This window comes from Ornithodoros turicata, chromosome 5 (genome assembly GCF_037126465.1).
Source record: "Ornithodoros turicata isolate Travis chromosome 5, ASM3712646v1, whole genome shotgun sequence".
Lineage (NCBI taxonomy): Eukaryota > Metazoa > Arthropoda > Arachnida > Ixodida > Argasidae > Ornithodoros > Ornithodoros turicata.
In genome coordinates, this window is record NC_088205.1 from 78,748,488 (window position 1) to 78,775,164 (window position 26,677).

General features: G+C 47.3%; 3 protein-coding genes across 4 annotated transcripts in view; 2 read left to right on the top strand and 1 right to left on the bottom strand.

Annotated features, from left to right (window-relative positions):
- LOC135394887 (serine/threonine-protein phosphatase with EF-hands 2-like) overlaps positions 1–26,677 on the bottom strand; it is a 188,679-nt gene continuing 162,002 nt past the window's right edge. For both annotated transcript variants that reach the window (XM_064625929.1, XM_064625928.1), the window contains exons 12-15: positions 11,639–11,745; positions 9,118–9,284; positions 8,746–8,830; positions 1–8,294 (exon numbers count right to left, since the gene is read on the bottom strand). In XM_064625929.1, coding sequence (XP_064481999.1) covers positions 8,008–8,294; positions 8,746–8,830; positions 9,118–9,284; positions 11,639–11,745 — 646 coding nt within the window. In that variant the 3' untranslated portion in view covers positions 1–8,007. The remainder of the gene's footprint in view (positions 8,295–8,745; positions 8,831–9,117; positions 9,285–11,638; positions 11,746–26,677) is intronic.
- On the top strand, positions 14,089–15,439 carry LOC135394888 (TNF receptor-associated factor 5-like). The gene has a single exon (XM_064625930.1). It carries the CDS (start codon positions 14,097–14,099, stop codon positions 15,303–15,305), a length of 1,209 nt encoding a protein of 402 aa, XP_064482000.1. The 5' UTR covers positions 14,089–14,096; the 3' UTR covers positions 15,306–15,439.
- LOC135394889 (TNF receptor-associated factor 5-like) lies at positions 24,934–26,299 on the top strand. Its single transcript, XM_064625931.1, has one exon. It carries the CDS (start codon positions 25,001–25,003, stop codon positions 26,018–26,020), a length of 1,020 nt encoding a protein of 339 aa, XP_064482001.1. The 5' UTR covers positions 24,934–25,000; the 3' UTR covers positions 26,021–26,299.

A 26,677-nucleotide genomic window follows, 5' to 3' on the forward strand; every position in this document is an offset into this window, starting at 1 on the left:
TTGAACTGTTAAGTAAATATATTTATTATCTTTTTTTTAAATACATTATGCCCCTTGGCATTTGATGCAGTTACGTGCAGTTCCCATTGTCAAATTCATGCATGTAGTGCAATATGTACAAAAAATTGGCGGTGCAGACACACACACACACACAGTAAAATGTGATCAGCTTCTCGCAGCTGGAGTCACGCACTTGCATAAATAGAGGCGGCAAGAAACATTGGAATGTGCATCATGTGACTAGACATTGCCAAACTGTGTTTCGAATAAACTTTTCTATTTTTTTTAAAGGAAGCTTGCAAGTTGGATGGGTAATGTTGGCACGGTAGTGATAGTTAGTTGCTTTGCAGTTTCCGCCTCTGTTTGGAAGCTGCCTTGCCATGTTGGAAGCTTTCGCAATGAAGGTATTTTTCTCACTCAAGGTCAGAACATTGCACAGGAAAGCTCTTTACAAGAGGGATAACAAACAAGTCTATTCTACATGGAACAAACGTATCGCGCAAAAAAGAAACTGTATGTACACCTGTACAGCTCACTGTTGCAGTCCTCTGCAAAGTAACGTTACCAAACACACGCTTTAAGCAGCATGCCAGAGGGTTGGCTCACTGTAGCCATACTCACGGAGGTTCTACCAGTGACCTTGGCGCTTCTCTGGTGTTGTATAGTGGAAGAGTATACTTCCTTCTTAATGGCTAATGCCGAGTCGTTTAGATGCTCGTGTGAGCTGAAGACACAGCACTCAGGATGTGCCAAGTGAAAGCACAACAGAAAACATCACATCACAGTGGATGTGTAAACAACCGTATATGCAACGTAAACGGGCCAACCACGTTCTTATTTGGAAATCACGTTAATGTTCTAAGGGTGCCTTATTCAGTTTCTAGAACGGTGAAAGAACAATTAGAACAATGTGACCATGGTGATTGTGCTCTTAATAGGATATAACGAAAAATGCTCATCGGAAATGTTGCGGAACTGCTTTGTAAAGCAGTATAGGCCATAATTCCTAAATTCCACATACAACCAAACTCCTTTATAGCGAACACCGTTTTAACGAAAATACCACTACAGCAAATTTTTTTTTGCGGTCCCGCTGGAGCCTATAGGTCCAATAATGAACATCCTTTTTAACGAAAATACTTTTACTGCGAATTTTTTTTTGCTGTCCCCTGAGTTTCGTTGTAAAGGAGTTTGACTGTACTAATCTGGAAATTTCAATGCTACAATCTTAAAAAAAGGGGTGTACTTTATCTCCTTTTTCTTGACACATATATCACTCCCTTTTGGAGAGTACAATTACTCTCAAAAAGGAGTCTCCCCACTCCAACAAGGGAGTAACATTACTCCCTTACCCCCTACAGGAGAGTAATATTACTCTCAAGTAGGGAGTTAGTGCGTAACACCACTCCATAAAGTGAGTGATGTATGTTGCAAGAAAAAGGAGGTAAAGTACACACTTTTTTTTTTAAAGAGTGTATCTGACAAGAGGGAATCCTTATCAGAGATTGTATGGAGAGTTTAGGCTTTTAAGGCCACGACAACAGATTTGCTCACTGTCAAGTACAGGTATGGAAAGAGACCTGCAGTGATAACCAGCTAGGATATTCCTCATCTGTGCTGCCATTGGCTAGCAGATGACGCTAGGGTGTACTGACATGCTTTATATGCGTCATACCCTGCCCTAACCCATCGTCTTAATTATAAGAAAGGAATAACATGACACAGGGCCAGATACCGCAGGCATATATACCCAGAAGTCGCAAATGAAAGGGAGGACTATAGGAGACAGTACATATACATAAGCTAATGAAGAGTGCCTACGCAAAAACTCAGCTTGTGTTCTCTGGGACGGGGTGATACAGGGCAGCCCTGCGGGACTTGAAGAAATTCCCACAATCTTTAGCCGTAAGTGTCGCTTTTGTGAAACACAAAATACTTTATAGTTGAACTATGGGAACCAGGAGACATGGGCAGACAGACACAACGCAGATTTTGTGTTCGACTTCGACAGATTCGTTCAACATATGTACCAGATGGCCTTGTGCCCTTGCCCTTCTGACAAATATTTCAGTACGTAGCACAAAGGATGTCAGGAAATCATATACGGGGTGCACATCAAAAAGGAGAAAACGACATTCATGAGCTCTCATAGAACATACGAGAGAACAAGTGTATACGTATGTTAACATTTTATACGATTAAATTGATCAGGTAATACTAGTCGTGGAAAGCAAAATTCATTGTCCTGCTACACTGGATTCATTATTCATCCTCCCAAAAGTTTCTTCAATGTCTCCGTCAGTCAAAACATTTTCATATTTTCATGCCCACGCGATATTTTTACGATTTCTGGACATCCCAGAATCCTTAGCGGCAGATTATAATTCCTAACAAGAAGAGCAAAGCTCAGAGGACTTTCCTTCACTTTTATGTAAACTGTACTTTCCCAGAAAGGAACAGGGGAAGGGAAACAATGTATCAGTCCATTTCAACCTTCAATGACATACTTCTCTCATTCCTTTTCATGCGTCGAAAGATAAAACGTGTAACTCGCTGAAACACACTGTTCCACATCGCCACAAAATGCGCCACTGAGCTCTTTTCAAATTGATATTGTTAGCAGATAAACAAGGAGGATAAGCTACCAAATGAATTCCAGCATATCATTCACTTCGTGGCATTATTCTTTTGCCACACATCCAATTTATTAACTATATGAGGCCATATCTATTAGAACACTCCTGATCTGATCCTTGCTAGTAGAGCTGTGCAAATAGCAAAATTTCCATTGCGAACAGTTTACGAATATTTCACTTGCATCGCGAATCGAATTCGAACAATTTCTTCAGATGGCGAACCGAATTCGAATAATTAGAAACGGCCCAATTCGAATAATTTCGAATACCTCATGGTGAAATATTTTGTGGTGTTGTGCTCATTATAGATTATGGTCTGCTCCTAAAACTCGAGCCTTTTCGCCCAGCATAACATACCGTGAGATAAGGGTCCCTCTGTGTTGTGCATGGTAGACTGTATTAGTGGGATGAACTGCATTGAGTGTTAGTCAACACGTTCCATGCAGTCTGCTTTGTGTTCATCTCCTCAATTCTATGTTTACGATGTGAATTTTCCTGTACTTTTTTACAAACTGCACATACTTCCATCTGTTACTGAATATAATTCAAAGTTGGGAGTACATTTACTGGAACCTGCAGTGTCCAGAACACACTGGTGACCACGAGCTCACAAAATTCGTAGACCTTAGTGACACTAGTATCTTTACTCGTTGCAGAGTGTAAAGCGGGCTTCACCTAACGCTCGAAAGGTTTGAGGCGGAGCAGACTTGCAGAATGAATCTGCGCATCAAAAGAGCAATGGCAGGAACACGAAGTGGGCTTCACCTAACTTTTGACTGTAATGAGGTGAAGCCCACTTGCAGAATGGCGAGAACAGTTTGTTTCAGTACTATCCGAAAAAAAATATTCGAACATTTCGAATACTGAAACTAAGTTGCGAGTAGCATTCGAATAGCATCCGGTATTCGTTTCATATTCGCACGGCTCTACCTGCTAGCTCGATCTCAAGCTCATTTTCGGTCTCCTGCACTCTACACACTTGTCGAGCTGCATGCCCGATGAACAAACTTGCCATATTTCATAAACAGCTTTTCGAAACTGAATATAAATTGCAGTACAACAAAGAGACTAGACCCTCGCGTTAACTAGCACATAAATCTACTCCGAATTCATGACACAGTTCCGTGCAGATGCAGTCTACAACAAATCCTTGCAACACTTTTCCAGGGTGTCAAAATGTTGATGCACCGAGACTCGAAAAGATGGAGCACTCTCTCTCTACATGAATGGAAGCAACTGAATATTTTGAAGGGTGGAGTATCATAGTCACCCGTAGAGTAACTAGCTGACTTTTGAAGTATTGGTTGGCAACCAGGCATTTTTCTTCTGTCTTAAAAAGAAAAGCCCATAAAATACACACAAAAAAAGACAATGCAGTCACATTTTCACATCGTATCCGTTTGACTTATTTTTTTGTCAGAAAGGGTTAAAAATCAGGCTGTTCGGTTTTCTGGAATCACGTTTGAAAGAGTTAAAAAACCCCGTGCCGGGGAGCTAAAAAGACCGACACAGACATAGCACTGACTGCGCAATGTGTCTGTCTTTTTAGCTCCCCGGCACTGGGGTTTTTAACGCTTTTATTTTTTTTGCCGCTGACCCCGATTCAAACCCAAGCACCGAGTGATGTCTATCGGTGCCTCTCTCTCTCTCTCTCTTTTTTTTTTTCTGTTGCACACTTCCCTGCGAAGTTGGCCCAGTAGACACTCCCTCCCATTCCTTTTTCCTCTATAGGGAACGTGTGGCCGCCTATAGACAGCGTTAGTAACCGAATGACATACGTTCTCTAGATCACACATAAAGTTCTGATCTGCACGGAACTATATATCATTCACACTGTGCTTTCGGAGCGCAAGTTCTACTTCTCTCTACCTACGCACCGAAGTAAAAGCTCGCCTGACCGTGCCGCAGCTTTGCGTTGGACCCAGATATTGAATATATATATGTACAGGGTGTTCCCCTATAAAAGTCTACCCGTGCCGCCATGCCGTATTCGCCAATTACTCAATGCAGGTGGCACATTGTGCGATCTTTATACAAAGCTCATAAGGACATTTAATCTCGGTAAATTTCAAAGTGATTGAGTGCCGCAGCACGAAGTTATAACTCAAAACGTGCAATTCCCATAGTCAAAACAAACAAGATGGCGGCGTTGAGAAGAGCACTTGACATGCTGCTCCCCATACGACAACGTGTCGCATATCCTGCCAGCCAGATGGAACTGCAGTTTTCATTTCGTTTTCGCGTAACTGTCGTATTTTGCTCAGAAGTAAGCAACGTGAGGAACGAAAAATGCCGACGCATACTAAGCAGACGACACCCAAAAGGGATGTCGTCTGCTAACTGAGAGGCGCCATCTTGGCTGTTTTGACTACATGAACCTCACGTTTTGCGCTATAACTTTGCGTTACGGTGCTCAATCACTTCGATATTTACCATAATGGAATGTCCTTACGAGTTTTATACGTAGGCAATACATTGTACCGCCTGCATTAAGTAATTGGCGAGCACGGCATGCCGGAGCGGGTAGACTGTTATAGGGTAACACCCTGTATATTCATTTGGCGGATACTAAAACTCACTAACTCTAGCGTATGGACCTCCGATGGAACCAGCTGAAAAATGGACAATGTGCATAGATGGTTCTAGAGATTCAAGGCTACTCACAGATCACTGGCACAAGACGTTTTTCTCGAGACGATGTTGTATCATACAGGCAAATGTACAAGTCAAGCAGAGCGTACAATGGTATAGACATCTAAAGTCACGTAAAGTACTATAGTGTGGATAGAATTACGCGTGGATGAAGTTTCGAAAGCGATACGGCAATTATGCAGTATTTGATAAGAATGTCTGCATGCATGTGAGTATCACTTCATCGGCTGAGGAAGATCAACAATCGTTAATTCGAGAACGGACACGGTAAATGCACCGAAGTGTTGTGCACTATATGCGGCAACTATACATGGTGGAGCAGAGGATCACGTGACTTCCTATTTGTCGCTCCGTCGGTGATTGGCTGATAACGTGAAGGTAGGCTCGCGCCTATCGGAAACCCTGTGAAGCTAACCAGCAATGCACGATCAAAACAGAAGCGTTATCACCAGTAATCTATCCAGACCCCTAATATATCCCCCTCCCCCCCAGTTTGTCAATACCCCCTCCCTTTTTTTCCTTTGCGCTCCCCACAGGGTGCCTTTGTTACTTCGGGCTTTAGACACAAGTCGGCAATGACACGTAAAGCTGTTACAATATAATTGTAATAATGATAATAATGAAGACAATTGTAATAACGCACATACCACATGCCAATAATGACTTAATAGAATATAAACTCATTGTCGTTAACTATGAACTTATTCAACTACATGCCAGGAGAATCACAGAAACGCCTCCACCGAAGGCCTGAACATGTATAGATGGCAGCAGAACTCCCCATCTTGAAAGCGACCCAATGACTGACTAACAATACGTCGCAGTCTCATATAAGTTACGTATACCTTCTGTATTTTATGAATGGAAACGAGTGCAGCATTGTCTGCTCTAGGGATTAGCTCTGCAAATTGGGTGACCCTATACATCCAAGAAGTGGTACTGCTCTTTGACAATGAAACACACACGTGAAAAGCGGAGGGTATCAGGTGTATCCAACATGCTAAGCGACATGTAGAGAGAGTGTGGCAAAGTACAAACGTAACAGAGTTTTATAGCCGGCTCAACGAAAAACTTTCCAGGATAGTCACATATACGCTGAAACTAAGCAAGCGTAGTTCCTCATTTCTGGCGGAGTCGAGCTGGAGCTGGGCGACAAGGAAGTTTGTTCCTCCATTTCTCGTTTGTCTATATTACCGTTTATCTCCATACTGGCATCTGGCGACATCGATAGTACATATAAATAAATATGCTATCTGGCAGGATTTCGGTCTTCCAAAGCCCTTCCTTCTGCCTCACCTTACGTGACTGGCTGACTGTTAACAACCCTCGTAACAAAAAAAAGAAAAAGAAAAGAAAACACTGATGGGGAATGACAAGAAAAATTCGCAAAAGAAAGAGTGATTGATGCACGCCCCATACATATTTATTAGTGTCCTTAGCTCTTGTGATAGAAAAAAAAAACAAAAAAACAATAACCTTTTCTTCCCCCTTGTTTCTTCATTTTTCTTACATTACCCTTGAAGACGCTATCACTTTCACTAATAACAGTATCGAATACGTAATCGGCAGTAAGAAGATTTCTTTCCGCAAGGTATACTTGTTCACCAAGCAACAAAATGCGAGTCGAAAGCCGACCGTTGACGTATATTGGCTGGCAGTTGAGGTGCCCCTCATCCCACGTGTAAACCCTAGTTTCTCCACACTCCCTCCATAGATCGCTCTGCCAGGACAGTCTTCAGGGTTGAGTTAGGTAACGTTCACGCTAGAAACCGTGATATGTCGCGCAAACAACGGCGGAAAAATCAGCATTACTTCTTTTCCTTTCTGGCGTTCTGTGTTGCGCCGCAGCCAGGAGCACGCATGCTATACCTACAGACCTCTCGAAAGAGACTGCAAAGTATGAAACTAACGTCTGTACATGGCAGCTGAAATCGTTTGTCGAACAAGCGACGAAGGATCCGAAATGATGGGTGAGACACCTACGCATCTACGGTCATAAATTAGGGGAATGAAATAGCATGATGCATCATGCATTATGTAAGCTCGCATGACATGTAGTATATATCGGCGTTCATATAGTCCACGTAACAGGCATGCCAAGAGCCACAATGAGAGTTTTCCCTCACGAAGCCCTTCATAGTGGCTCCTGACCTCCTCGTGACCCGCATTCGACCGCCTTATCGGTAGAAGATTCTACGTAACTATATCAGAAATCTTCATTTCTACGGTTCCTTTTTTGTATCAGACACACAGTATCACATGTTTCTCAAGAGACTACAAGTAGCATGTACAAGAGAATGTAAGGATACTGCGTTATTTTGGGCTGAATAAGAGTATGTGAATAGGCGGTGCAGTCGGGACATCGTGAGTGATTGATTGATTTGCCTATACAGTGCACCGAGACAATGGTAACGCTTCAGGCGCTTAGGTAACAGTGTGCTTCCTGCACAGAATTGTCGGGAATACGTCTGTCCATTGGATGACCTAAGCTAAATCTATGGTTCAGCTACCCAGAAGCATTATTTTGATTCTGACAACCAGATCCGGTGCCGTAGACCAGCGGGCTGTGCTTAAGACTGGGTCAAGTCCCCTATGCAGCCCTTACCATTTGCCCGCTGTTTCTTTTTTTGTTTTTTGTTTTCGGGACAAGAAGGTAGTGAATGAGAAAGAGGTTTCACCCTGAATGCCGACAGAAGGGAGAAAGAACCAAGCCGTGCAATCACAGCTTAGTGCAATCTCCGTACTCTGCCTCATCTGCTTCGTCAGGGGACTTGATGCCGTTGCAGCATCTGGAGATTTCGTCGTCTGCATTGCCAAGAGCAGACGACGGAGGTCGCTTGTCCACGAGTCGGAACGCTTCTAGGAACTCGTTGAAGTCAATGAAGCCATCTTTGTTGATGTCAATGCTCCGTGCCAGTTCTTCGGCCTGGTCGGCAGACATAGGGGTGTTGGCGTGCTGGCTGAGAAGATCGCAGGCGTCCTTAAATTCTTCCATAGAGATCAGCCCTGGAAGGAAGGTGTAGATAAAAAAACATGTACTACCAAACAAGTATAACCGCAAATGGCGCACAACAACACATATCTCTGAATGAGGATTGGGTTTGCACATATATATACGGTGTGCAAGTGCGTCTCTGCGCATGAGAGGAGGCAGTGAGAGGGAAGAGGGAGGGCACCGCTGTAGCCAATGGGGCTTCCCGAGTGGAGTAACCAGGAGAGGAGATATGCGCAGAACGCTCAGTTACTTGCAGAGCGTATTGGATGTTGGTTGATGTAGACATAGAAGTGACCCTAGAGCCCAAACGATACCTGAGGTACTCTTGCTAGCACACATACTTTGCTTTAAGATACAGTAACTTCACACTCTGGTAGAACTACACTGACTTCGTGTTCTAAACTTAACTGTAGCCGCACATGTGATAAAATTTGCCAACCCGTAACAAGGGGCACTACCTACCTGACCCATCCTTGTCCATTATCCTGAAAATGGTTTCCAAGCTGTCCTTGTTCTTGTACAGGGACTCCAGGAAGGACGGCCCATTCTGTTGCGCAAGAAGGACAAAAATGATGTCAATTCCAAGTTATGTATGTTGAATGTTGCTGCTTCCTCAGCTGACTGCAACTGATAGTGAATATTTGCTGATGATAAGAGTGATACGCTTTTCTTGTTTTTCTGTTGGTGGTCTTGGAAAGATTGCAAGTGCTTAGTTTTGTGGCACAATGGCCTTTCCCTAAGTTTCGCGCACAACAGTTACTGCAGGAAGTGCCATATTTTTATCGCAACTTTCACGACACACAGCTGTGAGAGATATGCGATGAGCAATGCTACCTGAGCAAAGTTGTTTGTGAGGCTGTACTCGTCAAAGGTGGTCTCGTACTGGACTGATCCTTTGGTCATGTCACAACGTGCGATCTTCGGGCACAGGATCCTCCACGTTACATGGAGGCCAACGATCTTCTCCATTATGTTGCACCATTCTGTGATGCTCACCATTCCTGAAGTTGTGAAAAGGCAAAGAGGTACAGTACTAAGTAGCGGAAGTAGTCTGCTTTACAGAGACACAATGTTTGTATTGTTGAGTTATTGCTGCGTCGGTGTACAATGTAAGAAATGTTGAGAAGAGGCAGTGCACGATGATGTAGTAAATAGATTTTTTTTAAATGTACTCATAGTAGATACACAGGCTCTGTGTATGGAGTAATGTGGGCACTAATGTGGATGTAGATCTTACAGTTTCTGTGCACTGTTAGCACCGGTATTTTAACCTCTGAATGTGGATGCACTTTATGCGCAAGAAGTATGGTAGCCGTTGCACCATAATCTTAAGTTATGACTCTCGGTCCTACGTATTTTAGGAAATAAGCCACATACAACGATCTTGTTTCCTATTCAAACAGTTCATTCAGTTTTTCATTCCTATCCAAACAGTTCAGTTTTTCATTGGCTGTATTCAAACCATAAAGAACAGCAGTTTTACTTTCTCTCAAGCGTAGTCTTAATTTTCTTGTATATTCGCTGGTGCTGTGACGAGGAAGCTCCGCACTGTCCCTTTAAGGTGCGAGCTGTCGGTATTGTTGTTTCACATGGGGGAGTGTACCTATGCTTTCTAGGATCCCTTATCATGATAACCCCAAACGGACGTGCCGGTCGTGTCAGAATCGAAACAGCTGGTGCCACGCGGCCCAAGCAGAGCTCGAGAGCACGGCTGTCATGAGGAGGCCACGAAATGGGTGATCACTAAGGTATACCGTGACAAATAACCGAAAAACATAAGGCTAGAAAACACCAGAAATCTTCCTTCAGTCTGTAATTTCCGCTTACTTTTTCACGTACAGCCAACGTCAGACGTTAACCGCAACGCGTGGCCCACGCGCTCGCCAGCGTCGCGAAGCGCGAAACGCAAGGTACGTTTTCTCAGCGTCAAAACGTCGCGTACACGCCGCGGCCTTGCACGCGCGACGATCCGCTCGAAACGAATGGGACACGCACGCGTACAGAGCGAGCGACGCGCGCACCAACGTTGCCACATTCGTCGACGTTTTTTGGAATGTACCGATGCTGTTATTTTCCACGGTATCTGCGTTCATTCGTTCCAGATATCGTTGACATGCAGGAGTAAATTTAGCGTGGTGGATGTAGCCTCAAAAATTTGTACAAGCTACTCATACGCAACTTTGTCTAACTCACGGCTCTGTCCCCTCTATCCATAGAAATCTATGACGCCTCTATTCACTCCGCTCATCGTGAAATCGTCGGAAAAACACCCCATGCGTTTCGGCCTTTAGCCTCTGCATTCGAATGTACGCACGAGAATGGGATGCGAAACGCATTGGACGTTTTCTCAGCGTCAAAACGTCGCGCGTACGCCATGGCCTTGCACACGCGGCGAAGAAACGCCAGCGAGGCGACCACCCGAAACGCATGGGACGCGTACGGAGCGAGTGACGCACGCCACTGTTGCCATGTTCGTCGACCACAAATATCTGTTAGAACGTGCAGCTGCTCTTCTTTCCTGTGATTCCTGCGTTCCTTCATTCCAGATACCATTGAAATGTTCACGTAAATTTAGTGTGATGGATAATGTCCCAAAAATGTATGCGAGCTGCTCATACGACACCTTGTCTGCCGCACGACGGCCATGGTTCTGTCTACTTCTCGGAAAACGCGCCCAGACACGCGCGAATATCTGTAGTCGACAGATTCCGGCCTACGCCCTCCGCGCGCGTTGAAAAACTGGTTTTTACGAGGTCACACTCACGCCGAGCGCGCGCGCGTCGTGAAAACGTCGGAAAAACGCTCCATGCGTTTAGCCCTTAAAACACACAACACCTCCCGACCGCAGCTTAGCATGATAGCCGCGTCCTCATCAGGAAAGGTTTAACAAGGTTGGACGGCCATTGCCCCAACAACCTGTCTTACGCATGGGCGTATCGGGAAGGCGGCAAGGGGGGGGGGGCGCCGTGCCCTTTCTCCATGAAGCTCCAAGGTCGCTTGTGAAAACAGTGCGCTCTTTAGTCAGAGTTGGTAATGATTATACTAAGATGCCTTTGAAAACCTGCACAGACCGCGACGTCCGGCTCCTGAAAAAGAGGAGGTTGCACGAGTGCCCCCCCCCCCCCCGTTGAAAAAAAAAAAAAAAAGTTGGAACGCCTATGCACTCGGCCTATAGTCTCAAACCCAGCGGCGCCAGCTCCCGAGCGGGTCACGCGCTCGCATGTTGCAGTTAAATCTGATGGCTATTGTACACCAGACGCATCGTATTGGATGTCAGAGTAACGAGCAAAATAAATTGTTCTTTGTGACGTAGCTGATGAATTACAGCTCGCATTACTTGAGAGCATTACATTACCTGTATTCTCCGGGTCCTGGTTCTTGAACTCCTCCCGCAACGGAGTTTGACGGGCATAGATGTGCTGTTTCAGTTCCCTCAGGGCGCTGTGTTCAATGTAGCCGCTTCTGCAATGAGCACAATACGATGTCCCGTGAGTCCGGTGTAGAGAACATGCTGCTCAGTCACGTTGATTCACCAAAGTGTGGAGTAAATGCAATATGGAAGACGCTTGACGAAAGGCTGAGTCTAGATTTCGAGAGCTGCGCAGCCTCTTGATCAGGGGTCAAAAACACAGCATGTGGCCCGCGATGACCTATTTTGTGGCCCTCGGGCCCTTGGCCACAAAGGGAACGAAGCTGCTTTTATATTTTAATTCCTTAGGCATATTAAATCAGCAAACCCGATGTCATCCATCAACTGTCAATAACGTCAGCTAGCTGTTTATGTCGGGTTTCTCTGTCTTTTTCTCCAAAGTTGAAACTGTAAGCAAAGGCAACAACACAGCGTGTAAATAGGAGATAATTTCAGTGCTCCTGCATACTGTCATAATCGTTTACGAAGAAGTACATGTTTATCTTGAACCGTATTTTATATTTCCGGTACCAGATTTCGAAACGCAGTTTATTTTTCTATTTATCTATCAAAATTATTTCTCTCCACATGAAGCGACAAGTAGCGCGATTTTCGCGTCGCGCGACGGGCCAGCGAAGACGCACGCTGTGCTCCCTCCGCGACGTCGCGAGCGACCGGCTGTCAGATTTGTGTCTGTCGTAATTGTTTTGTGCCTGTTTGTGAACGTCGTGCTAGCAAGCATACCACTCGCGCGTCTGGGCACTGTGTGCGCGACATCGCGTCGTTGTCGCGCCGTATGGTTCGGGACGCGACAAGCCACCTCGTTCCGACGTCGCCACGCGCGACGATCGCTCTAAAAAATCGCTTCTGGTGGGCCTTCTCTCCCCCCCCCCCTTGGAAAGGTCGGTGGGGCGTTCACTCCCCCCTAGCGCCCCCGCAGTCGACGCCTACGCATGATATGGTCAAGATCAATGCGGACTGCGCGCGACTCGATGGTTATGGGTAAAAGTGCTATAGGGTGCAGGCGAGCTCGTACATTGTAAAACGACGAAGCTGCAGCTATCATGGCAGCAAGCAGTGTGTCTGCAGCTGTGGAACAGCGATTCATAATCAAGTCATTTGTGAAGGATAATGTCAAACTAGCTTAGATTATGCAACGATTACTGGCACAGTATGGGGAACAAACGATGTAACTGGTGCAAGTGATGTGGGGTTGCGGGCCTCACATTAGTGAAGCCAAACTCTCCATTTTATTTTTTCTTAAAACCAAACCAAACCAAGGGGAAAAGTGTACGAATGGTGCAAACAGTTTGGCGAAGGATGGGATATGGTGACGAATGAACTACATGGACACGTTCGTCCCGACTGCAGTCACGCCTGTGAACATCGCAAGCGTTAAGCAAGCTATCCTCAATAACCGGCGAGTAATAGTTCTGGACATTGCAGCCCAGTGTAATAATATTTGCGTCTGCAGTGGGGAGACAATCATTCACGAGCACTTATAGTGCTCCGCAAAGTCTGTGCGAGATGGATTCCCAGACACCTCACTTGTGACCAGAAGGGAGCGCGCATGACAGTCTCTGAGCAGCTGCTAAACCGATTTCAATCCAAGGGTGACGCATTTTTGCAATCAATCATCACATGTGATGAAACCTGGATACATCATTTCACCCCAGAGACAAAAAGCAGCAGCAAAGAAGCAGCAAGGAATGGCGACATAATGGCGACATTTCACCAAGGGCACGATTCGGGGGGAAGTTGAATCCCCCGAACACACTTCCCAGTGGCTACGCCACTGGCTGGTGTCCTCGGTCCTGTTCGTACCGGCAACCTTGGAATCGTTGAATCCGAAGTTTGACAGGTTATCAGCTGATCCACCGAGGGCAGTGATGACCAGGCCTATATTCCCGTGTCTTGTGTCCTTCCTTTTGAATTCGTTTGTTGTCGCGGTGAGAATGTTATTTTCTTTTTCGTGGAATTTTCAGTGTAGATCAATCACATACATGGTATTTCATCTCATCATCATCTTGACCTTGGTTGTTGCGGTACTAAGCTCAAACAAGTTGATGGAAGTTAAGTTTTTGTGTATGTACGTACGTATCTAGATTCTGGTTTGGCTTATCAACCTTATATTGTGTATGTCAGGAGGGAAGTTTCTGTATGTTTTCAATGCAAAATAGGACCGCAGTACAGGGTTCCCTAGCGGTGCTACCACAGTATCATGTAAGGAAATGGTAAGATAATAAAAAGAAATCCATAAATCATAGCTGTATAATAGCAGCGCGCAAACGAGAAGCCACATCTGGCCCTGACCTGCACGCGCACAGACGAGTTAATGCCGCTGTGCGAGAGACAATCCATCCTTTCCCTCTTGGCGCCAGTGAGAGAGTGAGCCCGCGAGGCGATGGGCGATGGCAAGTCTGCAAAAAAAGCCAAAGCCAAAGACGCCAGATGTCGTTGTCGTGCGTCGTATATCCGTTCGTTGATCTTTCTCAGAAGAACTGAAAGTCCGAGTTGTGAACTATTGCTGGTGGTGTCCGGGGCGCTCCGAGAGGTGTGTGTTAACCACTGTTTCCCTCGACAACACGACAGCATGTTCAACGTGGGAATTTGCTCACTCTGCAACACGAAATGCGTTAGTGTCTGGGTTACGAATCCTTGCAACCACGAGGTCTGCAGCAAGTGCCTCGCTCATCGGGGTAATCTCAAAACTTGCTTTCAATGTTCCGAGGGTGTCGAGTTCCTCAAGTGCCCCGGTTCTCAAAACGGATGTACCTTCAACACAGGTCAAGGTTCGTGGGACGCGCACAAAACGAACTGTTTCCATCTCCCCGTAGAATGCCCGTACGAGTGTCAGACCGTGGTTGTTAAGAAACGCCTTGTCACGCACATGACAACTGAGTGCAAGCTCCGACACGCCCTCTGCCGTTACTGCCACGATACCGTGTTTCACATCGAACTTGCCGACCACGAGGAAACTTGCTTGGAAGCGCCAATCAGATGCCCATTTTGCTTCGAGGGAAACATCAAGAGAGGTCTATTGCAGCTCCACGCTAAGAGCTGCGAGAAGACTCCAAAGCCTTGCCCTCTGAATGAGTACGGCTGTTCCTTCCTGGGATTGGACAGAGTCATGGAGGGGCATCTCACCGTCAAAAACCATGTCCCGTGCTTTCAGAAACTAAAGGACGACGTGGAGAAACGAGACGCGGAGATTGCCAGCCTACGCGATTGCGTTGACGCCATGAAGAATGTGATGATGGAATTAGCGAGACACGGTGCTGTGTTCTTTGACAAGGAATTGAAGTTTGCACTCCGAGCTCCTAAAGAGAGGTCCGTTTCTGCGTTCGAGTGTCCCGTGTACAGGCATATCAGTACAGACGCATCGTTCACCTTTACACTGGATACAACCCGGACAGGACGCGTGTATCTGCGTCAGCATCTCCTGAGTGCTGGAAATTCAGTTAAAGGCAAGACGTTCACGGCAATCGTCGAAGACACTGACGACAGAAAACTCGCTAAGAAGACTGGAATCGTCTGTTGCAATCAAAATGTGCTCGACTGGTATGCTGAAAGTGGCAGATTTCAAATAGTGACTTTTGCCGAAGAATGGTAGATACACGGCTAGACTAGATAGGAGCTAGCATTGAGTAGAAGGATTTTGATTGGTTTCTTGTTGCGTTCCTTTTATGAATACGTCGTTTACTTTGCCGAGTTGAAAGAAGCAAGGAAGCTACGAACCTTTCCTATACTCTGTCCTATACAAATAAATCTGGTTCACGTTGCTTTTGTCTGGTGTTCTCCTGCTGCGTTCAGCTTTGTGTGACGGTGTTGATGGTTCACAATAATTACTTTACCCATCACCAATAAGATGACGCGAATTACGGTGAGCGCCACCTACAGACACAGAAGGTCCGCCTGTGTCGTCTGCTTCAGCCAATCGCCGCATACGATTTTAAACACGGGCTTGCTGTGGCCAAGGATCGGAACCGGAACAGAACACAAAAAGAAAACCGGAAAAAATGTTATTTTCTGTCGAATCCGAACATTTTCTTCTTTTTTTCTTTTGCTTGTCTTGAACTGAACCGGAACTGAACCGAAAAAAATTGATACGGCTACCGGTTCGTGAATCGGTTCAGAGGTGAAATAATTGTACTACCGACAGACTTTTATTTTTCGTTTATTTATTTATTTTTTGTACGATGTCATATGCGACTAAAAGTTTGTGACTGTTGGGCCAGTTTTTTTTTTTTTTTTGTCGGAACAAAAGAGGGGCCCTGGCCGAGTTCTGCGAAAGGGCCTCCAGCACTTCGCTTTTCGTTTTCAGCAGACGGCCACGGGAGTGCGATACAATAAACTATCAGAGCCCTGCTTCTCCCTTCAGGCTTGAAGTAGATGTCTCGCTACTACTTGCTCCCGGACCTCTCATTGAGGCTGTGCTCTCTCTGAACGACTTTATAGTAGCTTTACCAGTCTACTCGCAGTAACGGCATTGATTTTTCGCTTTATTCAACGTGCTAGAAGATCACCTAATGCTGCTTCGCGACATTGCAACGCTGACCTGTCAGCCGACGACTTCCACATAGCCGAGCAATATTGGATCAAGACTGTACAGCAAGAGGTATTCGGGCCAAATCCTGCCGTTACACGAGAATTTGCGAGACCTCTCAGTCTTTATCGATACCGACGGTATCTTACGGCTCAAGACTCGCCTAGTTTTCAGTGGCCTGAACTCCTCTACGATCAACCCTATAATTCTTCCCGGCAAGCATCACTTCACGTGGCTCCTGATCACGTACACCCACGTAAACCAGATGCACATTGGCGTTCAAGGCACCCTCGCTCAACTGTGTGAGAGGTTGTGGATAATACGTGGACGCCAAGCAGTTAAAAGAGTCGTATGTATATGCGTGTGGCGTCTGCCGCCGATTCGGGAGTAGGGCCGCACGCCAAGCCACGGCTCCACTTCCTCCAGATCGTCTCCCCAGAAGCGAACCCTTTCATGTTATGGGACTTGACTTCACCGGTCCGATTTACTATCGTATTCACCACTCGAGCACCACTCCGAAGTCATATATCGTCCTATTTACATGTGCTGTCACTCGCGCGGTGCATCTAGAATTGACGTCCTCAATGAACACCGACGATTTTCTTCTAGCCTTCAGACGGTTCGTCGCTCGTAGGTCGATACCGGTCAAAGTCTACTCTGACAACTTCCGGACCTTCAAGCGGGCCTCCACGGACCTCGAACTTGGGCGGTTCATCCAGGCCGAACCCGTGCGGCACTACTGCGCAGCTCACAATATCCAATGGGTATTCATCGCCGATCGCGCAGCCTAGTGGGGCGGGTTCTGGGAACGACTGGTGGGACCAGTCAAAGACGCCCTGCGCAAGACTTTAGGACGTAGCTCACTGACGTTCGAGCAGCTAACAACCATCCTTACTGAAATTGAGGCCACGATCAATTCGCACCCTCTGACATATCTCTCGGACGATCCTAAAGCCCTTTCCCCACTCTGTCCATCTGACTTTCTGGTTGGAAAGCGCCTGACTCTCCTACCTGAACCTTCTCAGACCAGCAGTACTACTGACGAAACCCGTTCATCGCTCCTCGAGAAGGTTGAACTCCGCCGGTGATGCTGGCAAACTTTTGGCCCAGGAGGACCCGCGACTACATATGCGAGCTGCCCTCCGATATCGCTTCCAGCGCAACAATATCGTACCCTTTAAGGTGGGCGAGCTGGTGCTCCTATCCTCCAAACCGCAAGCAAGAGCTGTGTGGCCACTTGCACGAATCTCCGATGTACAGCCAGGACGCGACGGAGTCATCCGAGCGTGCAAAGTAGTACCCTGTGGGACACCACGACGGACGGGATGGAAGGCGGTGTCACCTTATGTTGTGCGCACGAAGATGCGTCGGTCAGATAGAAAATCCTGGATCCATGAGACGGCGCAACCTCCTATTTCGGCCTCTTGTAGCGTCGCGACGATGGCGCTGTGCAACACGTTGTCGTAAGCTTTCTCTACGTCAATGAAAAAATGGCTAGGACGCAAGCCAGCTGGTGAAGATGATGCATAATGTAAAACCCCGAGACTAGGGAACACGAAGGGACAGACACAAACACGAAGTCCCTGTCGGAGGAGATCGCCAAGAACACTACAATACTGACCGAAGATGCCTCTCCAGGTGCATTATGCCTGAGCTTCACTCTCGGCGAGCTTAATGCAGCGACACAATCACGAAGCAGCAAATCATCACCGGGTCCCGACGGGGATCCAGGATCATCCCGGTCTTAAAGCAAGGGAAATCACCCCGGGACATATCATCCTTCAGGCCAATAAGTCTATCGAGCTGTGGAGCGTGGACATTACATTACTATGATCCTTGATGTGAACGGCGCGCTCGGTCCTGCGTGGTCGCGGTCGAGACGCTCACCCCGGTGAACTTTTGCGGTGCGCTCGCACCTTCTGTGGTGCAATCGTACCGTTTCCTCTCTTCTTTTTTCTTCTTCTTTTCTGCTTTGGGGTCTACCGTGCGCGAATTCAACCTCCCCTTGTTATTTTACCAACCACCACCGCCACCTCTATCGAGCTGTGTATGTAAAGTGCTAGAAAAGATGGTTTTAAGCAGACTGGAGTGGTTTTTAGAGACGAAGAAGCAATTCCCAGACTGCATGTCCGGCTTTCGCAAAGGCATCCATGAACTGTATGCTCGCGGGATCAAGGGTCGGACCCTAAGTAGAGGGTTGCGGATTTTCTTCGAGGGCGGTCCGTATACATGAAGACAGAAGATGGAGACAGCGACAGATACGACCTCCCGAGTGTAGTGACACAAGGCAGCGTTCTCAGTCCGTTGCTTTTCAATGTGGTTATGGCGGACCTTCCACAGCAACTGCAGAAACATATACACATCAGTATGTACGACGATGACATCTGCCTATGGACATCGGGCGTACAGTTACCAGCGCTGCAGCGACGGCTTCAAGATGCCCTCGACTGTACGCTAGCGTTCTTGACACAGAGGGGAATGGACATATCTCCCGAAAAGACGGTCTTCCTACCCTTCACACGGAAAAAGATGAACAACTTCCAATTGCAGCTCTCGACACAGCCAGTCCAACGGTTTTCACATCATCGCTTTCTGGGAGTTATAATCGACGCACAACTAACATGGGCCGCCCATACCAAGTATCTGAAGGGCAGAGCTGACGCTCGGATCTCACGGGGCCCCGGTGGGGAATGTCAACGTCGTCACTACTCATTGTGCACAGAGCCCCCCCCATCCTGCAAATGGCAGCGTATCACCTTCCAGTTCTGAACAACATTTGCGCTACGTCGGAGAACATGCTGCAAGGCGTCTTAGCAAGGAGTTTGAAGGTCTGCCTTGGGGTACCCAGTGCCACCTCTAACACACTGACCGTAGCAGAGGCCAAAGAACCTCCATTCGAGGCACTAAGGGTGCGTGAAACGGTTCGACATTACCTTCGCCTGTGCACTCAGCATGATCACCATCTCCTGGTGCGGAAGCTGCTTCGCCGAAACTCTTCTTTTTTAAAAGCACTCTTTCCATATCGACGTACATTGCCAACAGCACGGCCGCAACAAGCGGACCCGCACCCTCCATGGACGCTACAGACACCTACTATCTGTACCACCGTGCCCGGAATCAACCAGAGAAAGTCAAGCCTCCCGCCTTTGACCATGAGACAACACTGCCTCGAATTGATGAAAAGGTACAAAGGTCGTGTAGCCATCTTCAGCAACGGGTCCACGACTCTATCCGGGTCTGCCTCCGCATTTGTAATACCAGCTAGAGCACAAGAGGGAAGGCATAGCACGATTATCTCACAGGACATCATCGACGACAGCGGAGCTGGTAGCTGTACAGCTAGCCATGACTTACCTTGCCACGCTCGAGCTGCCTGCGCAATGGATAGTGTACTGCGACTCCAAAGCCAGCCTTGAAGCTATCTCAACGTTCTTGGAAAAAGGCCGTACGGCGTCAACAGTACAGACCTCCTGTTAGTGTATCGCAAGTGCACAGACATCGGTCACGACGTCATTCTTCAGTGGATACCTGGCCATACTGACATATGTGGTAACGAGGAGGCGGACGAAATGGCGAACATCGCACACCTGTCATCGACAGAACATCTAGTCACGTTTTCGAAGCAGGACATCAAATCTCTCCTAAAATCTATGACTGATGACACCCGCAGGACAAAATGGCACCAAGCCGACAGGGATCCGTCACTGCTGCGCACGCTAGACCCGGAGCTGAATTTTACCATACCTTCAAAAACGCCCAGACACATAGAAACTCTCCTGCATCGTCTACGCCTGAATGTGCTCTATGGTCGCCAGTTTTTTCATAAAGTGGGCAAGGTGGACTCGCCCAACTGTTTACTGTGCGGAGACAGTGGAAAACACAGAACATATCATCATGCATTGTCCAAAACATGCTGCACAGAGATGCATCTTGAGGCACACCCTTGGCCACCTCGACAGCAGGGACTTCAGCATAGGGAAAGTCTTAGGCGTATGGGACGCTAACTACAGGGACGCTGCCTTCAATGCTCTTGTTAATTTCATTGCGAAATCTGGACTAGAAACCCCATACTAGACGGTGCGTGGACATTACTATGATCCTTGATGTGAACGGCACGCTCGGTCCTGCGTGGTCGCGGTCGAGACGCTCGCCCCGGTGAACTTTTGCGGTGCGTTCGCGCCTTCTGTGGTGCGATCGTACAGTTTCCTTTTTTGGGGGTAGCAACCTCCCCTTGTTATTTTTCCAACCACCAACCAACCAACCAAAGTCCCAAACACAGCTGAAAATTTTACTTCACATACAAGAAAATATATACACAACCAGAGGGAAGAGAAACAACCAGTTGAGGACAAAATAGGAGGTCATTTCGAGGGAGCGAGCAGTCTGTTCAAGGCCAGACCGAGGATTACGTCTCTGAACAGGAAACTACAGTGAACCCTCGTTAACATGACCCCCGATAATCTGACATACGTGCTTTACGACCATACTCTTGTGGAACAATGCTGTGAAACCCCTGCAAATCTCCCCCGTTAATATGACAATTCCGCATTATGACCAAAGTTTTCGGGAACGACCATGGTCATAATAACGAGGGTTCACTGTACATGATAAGACTGATTAGGGAACACTTGAGCCGAGTGCGTCGAAAGGTCAACCGAACAAGTGTGTTTGATAGTGTGCTACTTGAGAACATGTTCGATTCGCGTCATTGGTAGAACAGGCAGAAAAGCAGAGGGCAATACCCCCAGCACTCTTCACAGGTATATAGTCTCAGTGCATTATATCAGATAGCGACAGACTCGTTTGCTAAGGCAACTACTTCAGCAATGATAAAAACGAAAGGGATATAATGTCCCGCGCAATTCGCTCTCTGATAAGCCGCCAGACTGCCTGGATAACATATCGGGGCGTTCGTAAGAAGTCACTACAGTGAGAATATATTTGTCTGTCTCATCCCGAATTGTGGTCTGCCTCGGCGGATTCTATTTGGTTACGTCGTTACTGTAGCAACTGTCCGTGCCGAAATTTCACGACCCTATCTGAGGTTCCTTTGACAGCACCGTTTCTGCCCCCTTACCTTACAGGCAAGACATCGGCATGTCGTCCACTCGTGTGTGTTCGCTTTGCAGTACGAAATGCATCGACATTTGGACAACGGATACTTGTATGCACGACGCCTGCACCCAGTGTCTGGCCTTCTGGGACAACATCGCGACTTGCTTCTCCTGTGGCCAAAGCTTCCGATTCTTCAGGTGTCCAGGCTTTAAATTTGGATGTCGATTCAACGCTACTCGGGAAACGTGGAAAGAGCACGAGGAGAAGTGCGTGTCTTTCCCCGTGGAATGCGCCAACAGATGCGGCAGTATTTTCCCCAGGAGAATGCTCGGTTCACATGTCATCTGGGAATGCCCCGTTCGTGCAACTTGCCGGTACTGCCAGCACGGCATCCGCTTTGCCGATCTGCATCATCACGAGCTATCTTGCATGGAAGCGCCCATCAGGTCCTCATCTTGCCAAAAAGGAAACATCAACGGGGGGCGTATGCTAGACCATACAAAAATCTACCAGAAGTCTCCTAAGCATTGTGTCTCGAACGACGACGGCTACAGCTTCTTGGGATTGGAGAGCGCCGTGGGCGACCAGCTGAACGTCAGGAACCATGAAATCCAGAAACTAAAGAGACATTTAGAAGAACGGGAAGCAGAGATGGCTAGACTTCGTGATCGCGTCGACACCCTGGAGAATAAGATGAGGGAATCTTCAGAAGACGCTGCTGTGTTTTTCGACAAAGAAGTGGAGTGGACAGTGTTGACTCCAGACTTTGAATATTGTGATGGTAAAATTTATAAATATTCGCTGACAAGCCCCGTATTCAAACATCGCAGCACGAAAACTTCGTTCTGCTTCAGGCTGAGATTCTCACGGAGAGATCATAACCGCTGCCATGTGACGTTGAGTCAACATCAGCTTGCAGCAGGAGACACGTCTGAAAGTGAAAAGTTCGCGGTAACCGTTGAGAAGACAAAGTCCGGGATTGTGCCAAGGCAAGTCGCCAGGAAGGAAGGAATTGTGTGCGGAGATCAGCAGGTCCTGTCGTGGATGGACAGTTACGACGACTCATTTTATGTGGTGACCTGTGGTCTGGTTGGCAATAGTCCGTCAATGATCCAAAAACTAGGCAGAAGCGTTCTTCAGTTCTTCAATGAGATGGCTTCTCAGCGATTTCGTAACCGTGAAGGAAGTTTAAGGGAAGCTCGAAGCCGGTCGGTTTGTAAGACATAAAAGAGAGAAATGTGGCCCACGGGAACTGGGGCTATGTTACTAATCGAAAACATGTGTAACAACCATTTTTGTATCGACTATTTTTGTCAAACACCATTGCGGAAACACGTTGACCATGACATTAGAAATTTTTGCACTCCAAATAATACCCACGTGTGCAGATGTAAACGTCACCGTCCTTAAAAGCGCAGTTCCTCATGACTATGTGTGTTCAATTACAGCCCGATTTGAGCACTTTTATTTTTCTCCAAAAATTGCCAAAAAAGGTAAGCCTAACCCCTTGGTGTTTTTTAGGGTCAAAATTCGCAGGTCTCTTTTCGCTACCAATTTTGCGCTAAAATTAAAGCGCAGTTCCTCCTGACCATGTGTGTTCATGAAACTATGAATGTTCATGGGACTATGAAACGATTTTTTTCTTCGTTTCGTTCGAAAGAAGACATTTTTCTGAGTCTAGAACCGAAATTTTACTTTCGTCGCGCGAGCGGATTTCTCGGGAGCGAATTTAAACGGAGCGGCGAAGGGAGGACAGCTGGCGTCGCGCCGTGACGAGCTGCCGAGCGGAGACACAACGGGTAAGTTGACGCGACCACGGCCGGCTCAGCAACACGTCATCGTGACGTGTTGCCGAGCCGAGGAATCCCGCCAGGAGCATGCGCCGTAGGATCCCGCGTATGCGTTCATCGGTAGTGGAAATCTCCATGACAGCAGCTTTCGCGCGATCGGCAGATTTCGGCAGTGGCGGCAGCCACAGCGCGAGCTCGCGGCATTACTTGCCATTGTGCAACACCGGTGACGTTACGGGGAACCGAAGAGCGGTCCGTACAGTTACACCATCGGCAGGGAAATATGCGCGGGAGAGGAGGAACGCGGAAGAGACATTTCCAGCGCGCGCTCCTCGCAGAGTGGAGCGATTTCGTCCGGAAAAATTTGTGGCATATTAGTTTCTCTGCGGGAAGAACAGTTTCCATCGAAAAAAAGTATGGGGGTTCGACCAACGCTAAGGGCTGCTCATTCAATTTAAGATGATACACACGCGCGTAGGGAGGATGCTCCTCCTTTACGGATGATGATCATTATGACGATACAAGGGTCTTTCAAGGTTGACCGAGATTATCGCTCCAGAAAAATCAATGGGTAAATCTAACTGAATAAAACTTTCCCATGATGAAATGCAATCCTTCTCGGGTCAGCGGCACGTGCAGAAGTGGCAGCAGCTATCACGGCAGCGAGCTGTGTGTCTGCAGCTGTGGCCGTGATTTATCCAGACACCCCTACACAAACCCTAACACCTCCCAAAATCCGCGAGGGGCCCCCTAAAATTTTGTGAGATTGCGCAATATTTCGTCAGAAGCATGTAAAGACACCCCCAACGGAAATATGTGATGGCAAAAGTTATTGGGGGGCTGCGCAGAATGGATTGACTCTCCCGAGTTCAAATCCCTGTGCCGGGTGTACTGTCTGGGAAGAACCGAGAAACAAGCAGTCAGGCAATCCGCTCTGAATTAGCACACCACCACCACCACCATCACCATCACCACCACCAGACTGCCGGTGCCAATCCGACGGCTACTGCGTGAGGTCTATTTGCCTCCAGTGGAGGCATCAAGAATAAGAAAAGATCAAGTATCATCATCAGACAAATCAATACATAGGCGATTTAACCATGATGATTAGAAGCTACATCATGTAACTACTTGCGAACAGCCTCCGTTCCACGAGTGATACAACATATCAAAGATTATATACTGACAGTCATGTACTGACACACCACGAAGCAAACATGAAATTAAAACAAATTCGTTGTATTCTTTTCTTTTTCTTTTTTTCGCCCGAGAGTGGAGCATCGTGAATCGGGCTTCTCGTTACCTTTTTTCTTTTTTTAACGATTGTCCGAAAGTCCGACAACATAGCGTAATCGGCAAGCTGACTGATGCATGAAATCCACGAAAGTCTGAGCACGGTAAAGATCTTTGCATGTCCGTGTACTTTGTATTTTGTGTATCCCATTTTCAGGCATGTTTCACCATGGAGTGGGGGGGGGGGGGGATCTGTAGATTTCAGAAATAATCTGCAGATGCTGTAGATCTAGAAGCTGTTCCAGAAGCAGAACTAGATCTAGCTGTTCTAGATCTAGAAGCAGATGCTGCAGATCTAGCTGCAGATGTAGAAAAAAATCTGTAGATCTCCATACAAATGTGTAGATGTGGCAACACTGGACTTAATGACGCTGTGTGAGACCGAGAGACAAATCCCATCCTCTCCCTCTTGACGCCAGCGCCAGTGAGAGAGAGTCAAGCCCGCGCGCGAGGCGACGGCAAGTCTGCAAGAAGCAAAGTGGCAAAGAGTGGTACCAAAGAGTGGTAGACGCCAGCTGTCGTTCGTTGCGTGATCTGTCAGAAAAATTGTGAACTATTGCTGGTGGCTTCCGAACGATCCGAGAGGTGTGTGTTAACCACTGTTTCCCTCGACAACACGACAGCATGTTCAACGTGGGAATTTGCTCACTCTGCAATACGAAATGCGTTAGTGTCTGGGTTACGAATCCTTGCAACCACGAGGTCTGCAGCAAGTGCCTCGCTCATCGGGGTAATCTCAAAACTTGCTTTCAATGTTCCGAGGGTGTAGAGTTCCTCAAGTGCCCCGGTTCGCAAAACGGATGTACCTTCAACACAGGTCAAGGTTCGTGGGACGCGCACAAAACGAACTGTTTCCATCTCCCCGTCGAATGCCCGTACGAGTGTCAGACCGTGGTTGCTAAGAAACGCCTTGTCACGCACATGACAACTGAGTGCAAGCTACGACACGCCCTCTGCCGTTACTGCCACGATACCGTGTTTCACATCGAACTTGCCGACCACGAGGAAACTTGCTTGGAAGCGCCAATGAGATGCCCATTTTGCTTCGAGGGAAACATCAAGAGAGGTCTATTGCAGCTCCACGCTAAGAGCTGCGAGAAGACTCCAAAGCCTTGCCCTCTGAATGAGTACGGCTGTTCCTTCCTGGGATTGGACAGAGTCATGGAGGGGCATCTCACCGTCAAAAACCATGTCCCGTGCTTTCAGAAACTAAAGGACGACGTGGAGAAACGAGACGCGGAGATTGCCAGCCTACGCGATTGCGTTGACGCCATGAAGAATGTGATGATGGAATTAGCGAGACACGGTGCTGTGTTCTTTGACAAGGAATTGAAGTTCGCACTCCGAGCTCCTAAAGAGAGGTCCGTTTCTGCGTTCGAGTGTCCCGTGTACAGGCATATCAGTACAGACGCATCGTTCACCTTTACACTGGATACAACCCGGACAGGACGCGTGTATCTGCGTCAGCATCTCCTGAGTGCTGGAAATTCAGTTAAAGGCAAGACGTTCACGGCAATCGTCGAAGACACTGACGACAGAAAACTCGCTAAGAAGACTGGAATCGTCTGTTGCAATCAAAATGTGCTCGACTGGTATGCTGAAAGTGGCAGATTTCAAATAGTGACTTTTGCCGAAGAAGGGTAGATACACGGCTAGACTAGATAGGAGCTAGCATTCAGTAGAAGGATTTTGATTGGTTTCTTGTTGCGTTCCTTTTATGAATAACGTCGTTTACTTTGCCGAGTTGAAAGAAGCAAGGAAGCTACGAACCTTTCCTATACTCTGATACACGTAGAATGAGAGGTACGAGCCTGATGTAGTGCAGAAGCAAGTGGTGGAAAGGCGCACATCTGTATGGGATCTGATGCAAAATGTGCAATACATACTTATCCGTTTGAGGTCCTAGACCCGCATTCTAGTACCATTTCGTGCCATGTCCAGAACAAATAAATCTGGTTCACGTTGCTTTTGTTGTCTATTGTTCTCCTGCAGCGTTCAGCTTTGTGTGACTGTGCTGATGGTTCACGATAATTACTTTACCCATCACCAATAAAATGATGCAAATTACGTCAGCGCCACCTACAGACACAGAAAGTCCGCCTACGTCGTCTGCTTCAGCCAATCGCCGCATACGATTTCAAACACAGGCTTGCTGTGGCTATACCAGTGGCTGCCGATGCGGATTATGGTGGTTCGTTTCCATAGCTGCGACCGCTGAAGGCGCGGTTGTGATTGGTGTACTCTGAATGACTACGTCACGTTGTCTAAGCGATCAGGCTTTCTTGATTTCGTGCATTGGGC

Coding starts and splice junctions, on each gene's coding strand:
- LOC135394888 (XM_064625930.1), top strand. CDS start 14,097: ATGGGCGATGGCAAGTCTGCAAAAAAAGCCAAAGCCAAAGACGCCAGA.
- LOC135394889 (XM_064625931.1), top strand. CDS start 25,001: ATGTTCAACGTGGGAATTTGCTCACTCTGCAATACGAAATGCGTTAGT.